We start from the raw sequence: 4,099 nt of genomic DNA, 5'->3' as shown, positions 1-4,099 counted from the left end.
GGGTGTCCCCAGACCTCAAACTAATGCGGTTCGGCTCCGGAGACCCCCCGCACATCTACACTAGGAATAAAATGTATATTAAAAAAACATAATTTTCGGGCGAGATTTTCTCTGGGAGAGGCGACTCTCTCTGAGCAGAAATGAATCGCTGGGTTAGACATTTTCAGAGGGTCGATCCTATCGCTGGCAGCAACTCGCTAATTTTGGGAATTTTGCTATGACAGATAATGAAGGCTTTCTGATACCGTGATAGCAACGCTCCAAATAAACGGCGATTTAAAAGCCCTGGCGATATATTTTTTTTTAACCTTTACTGCATAGGCCCCTAAGTCTTTTGGTTATAAGGGATAGAATGAGAATCTATACTTCTAATCCCACTAGCCATATACCTCACACTGCAATCCTGACTTATGCTTTAAAAATCCTCACAGCCTTATGTATAGCTGGAGCACCCCTAGAACTCCTATACCGAGTTGTAGCTGATTAGGGCATTAACTGGGCACAGCCCCCCTCCCATATACTAGGGACCCCTTTACCAGTTCAGGGATACCAGGGATACCTTCCTGGTCTGTGCTGAAGCAGGGAATCCTAGCGGTGAGTTGTGCAAGCGTTTTCAAGGCAGGATTTTGACCAGAGAATTGTGCCTATATGTATTCAGGATTCCAACGTTGTTCCCGTGAACATTTTTGGTTTATCCAGCGACCCAAACTACCTAGCACAATCTGAGAAGTCTTTCTCTGCAAAACCCACCCTGAAACTCATAGCCTAGCAATCTCTGCTTGCTGGCACACCTGGAAAGGTAAAACACAGAAAATTGTTTGTCACATAATTTTATACAATGCATTGACAAACACTGGGCTCAAGAGCTGACACTCCTGAACCCCAATACATGAATCAGGGGTAACCAAGTGGGCTTAACCTTTATTTTGAGCCTGGTTACCCCCTCACCATCACAGAGCTATTTAACCAGGCTTGGATATGGCTTATTTGTTGTCGTTTCAGGTACATATGCCATATTGTCATGCTCATCTCCTTTGAAATAACTGTTCTGGGCATTTCTGCTTTTGAAAAGAAATGAAACGAAGCCCAGTGAATGTACAATAAGGTACAGTATGCACATAATTTGTCATGTAACGTTAATGTTTACACCCTCTTTTAACACCTGTACCATCGAGTCTGGGATACAGTGCATAAAAGGTCTGGTTACCTCTGAGCCCTGTTTCATGTTTTAGAGTGTCAGCTCTTCAACCTGGGTATTGTATTTGCAAGGAATGTAATTGTATGGCAATAAGAATGTGTGTTTTACCTTTCCCGGAGTGCTAACCAGTGGAGATTATCAGGCTATGAGTTTCAAGGGGGGTTTTGCTGTAAAAGTGTTGTCAGATTGTGTTTAGGTAGCAGGGGACCAGAGTTGCTGGCTACCCCAAAAATGTATCAAGGAATCAGGTCATATTCCCGGGGCATATAGACACATCACTCCAGTCAAAATCCTCCCTTGAAAACAGTTACGCGACTCAACGCCAGGTTTCCCTACTTCAGCACAGACCAGAAAGGTAAAAGGGGCATTGGGATTTGTATATCCCGGGTACAGTCAAGGGTCCCTAGGTTGGTAACGGTTCCCCAGTACATGCCCTGGTACCCCAGAATCAGTATAGAGATGCTGGGGGTTTCTCCAACTGTGTACAGTTCAACCCCCTTATAACACTGTGCTTGGGGTCTAAAGAATCACATCGCGCTATAAGCGGATCGCGTTAGAAATAATGTACAATTGTATGCATTGTACAATAAAGTATTTAAGATACCGATAATCGTGTTGTAAAGTATTCATAAATACAAAAATTGGGAGCCACGTTTGCATCGCGTTATAAGCGATTCGCGTTGTAACGGATCGCGCTATAACAGGGTTGAGCTGTACTAAGTTGCGAGAGGTTTTGTGAAACCTAAGTCCTAGTTTCAGTAAAGGAAAGAGATACTGCCCTGGGAGTGTGCCTACAGTAAGTATTTTTTGGTTCTAAAGAAAATTAGGTTTCCTTAAGGGAAGGAGCTACAGCTCCGGGATTTCAGCTAAGCATCTTTTCATTTCAGTTCAGGACTTAGAAGAAAAATGAGAAATATTTTTTTATGTTTCATAAAATGTTTATTGCCAATGTGGCTATAAGGTTTACAGTCTAACTCAGGTTTACAGTGTATGAGGGATATGTCTAGGGGGAATAACAGTATATAGTCCCATTCTACCCATCATAGCCCAAAAGACATAGATAATGTAAAAAGTGTAAAAGTATATTTTTATTAAACTGAGATGTTTGTAATGCCTTATCCTTATAAGCTGGGACTTTCAAAGATGGTTTTCTGAGGGGGTCAAATGGGCTACCAATTTGTGGTGCCACTAAGTCTGCCCTAAGTCCATACTTCAAAGTCACAGATGCTGCCAGACGAGTACCACGTTCGGGAAACAATGCCAGTCATCGTGGCCAGCATTTGACTCCCAAGACTTGGAGGCACCTAACCCAGTGGGTAGCTTCTGAATAACAAGTGGCTAGGGTGACAAACTCACGCATGCCCTTGTTGCGTTCAGAAGAACAGCTTGCCCGGCTTTGGAAGACTGGCAGCCCTCTGATTGGCTGGTTGTTCAGTTCCCAGGTTTGGATTGGTTGAAGTATTTCATGAATGAATCTGAAATACTATAAGAAACCCAGCAGCCAATCCGGACCGCAAATTCTAAGCGCCAAAACAGCAGCGGTAAAGTCAAAGATGCTCTGTGAGAGATGTCAGTGAGCCGGTCAAGGGATTTCAGCACCTCCAGAGTGGAAAGAGCGGTGGATTCAGAAACTGCATGCCGATTTCAGTTCCAGGAATTTTCGGGCTTAGTTCATTTCTCATCACCACTATTTGCTGATGCTATTCACGTGAATGCTGCTTCCAATATCTCCCTGATTCCGGGGTAACAGTGTCCTCCTTTGTAGAATGTTTGCCCTTTGTTGAAATTTGGGGTTCGTAGCGATGATGACTATAGGACTCAGAGCTGAGTAAGAGCAAGATAGCACAATTCTGGCCTCATTCATGCCAGGACTCGCATTAAACAGGGTCAGGGTGTAGATCCACATGCAGTTATCCAGCCCAAATAACAGTGCGTACATAACAACCAACAAAATGACGGCTCTAGATGCATTGTACTCAACTGATTTTCCTTTGTCTCTGTCTGAGCTTCGTATGCCTTTCATGTATTTCTTGTGACGGAGCAACACATACACAATGTAACTACTCGTCAGAGTCATGAGCCCCACAAAAATTAAGTCTCTTAAGGCAAGGAATGTTCCATTAACAATATAATTGATGTAGGTCAAATAATCCATATCACAGTACACCAAGTGCAATGTATATGGTGAAGTGGAATTCTTCTTGGCATGGGCATACATGAAGCTGGTGTGATACATAATAAGATTGATGCACATGATGGGTATAATGATGAACAACACATTCTGGGTCACCTTTTGCTTAAGATAAGACCACAGCCCAGTGGTTGGAGCGATGAGGATACATTGGTGACAGCTAAGCAAACTGGTGACACAAATGGACATGGCCCTACTCACTCTATAGGTGTAAAGGATGAGTATGCACTTTGAGTCATCGAGTAAATCCTCCAATCCTATAGCGTTCAGGGACTGGGGGATGACACGGGAGAGGATAACAAGAATATTTACTAAAGCCAGGACCATCAGGAGGATGTTAGTTTGTAGGAGCTTCTTCTCTGCTATTCTGATATAGGCAAATTTAACCAAAATAGATGTGTTGCTAGGAATCCCGATGATCACCAAAAGGATGAATCCCAGGGCTTTAAAAAGAAGACGAATTTCCATGATGCTTTTCAATTTCAGACACCTGCAACCACATTTCAAAGAGAACATTTATGTGACTGAAAGAGTTTTACAGGAGTTTGATAAAAGGTGTACTGTACTGTACTTCAAAGTCTTTGGATCTTCCTGCAATTTTATACGTATGTGTGAGGATATTACTGCTTTCGGTGAGCTCATTACTCTACAGTAATGTTGTACATTTGTAAGTCTGCACCATATAACCCTCTCCTTCCCTTCCCTTCACC

The 4,099-nt window shown here is 42.9% G+C and overlaps 1 protein-coding gene across 1 annotated transcript; it reads right to left on the bottom strand.

The window, feature by feature from the left end:
• Nucleotides 1–2,885: 2,885 nt before the first annotated feature.
• Nucleotides 2,886–3,857, bottom strand: LOC142503278 (olfactory receptor class A-like protein 1). Its single transcript, XM_075615440.1, has one exon. The coding sequence runs from the start codon at nucleotides 3,855–3,857 to the stop codon at nucleotides 2,886–2,888; it is 972 nt and encodes a 323-aa protein (XP_075471555.1).
• Nucleotides 3,858–4,099: the final 242 nt, after the last annotated feature.

This window comes from Ascaphus truei, chromosome 9 (genome assembly GCF_040206685.1).
Source record: "Ascaphus truei isolate aAscTru1 chromosome 9, aAscTru1.hap1, whole genome shotgun sequence".
NCBI classification, from domain to species: domain Eukaryota; kingdom Metazoa; phylum Chordata; class Amphibia; order Anura; family Ascaphidae; genus Ascaphus; species Ascaphus truei.
The sequence above is the reverse complement of the archived record's forward strand: the minus strand, read 5'-3'. Positions and strand labels throughout refer to the sequence as shown.

What these genes read in the sequence shown, in the direction of transcription:
- LOC142503278 (XM_075615440.1), bottom strand. Translation starts at nt 3,857, where the DNA reads ATGGAAATTCGTCTTCTTTTTAAAGCCCTGGGATTCATCCTTTTGGTG.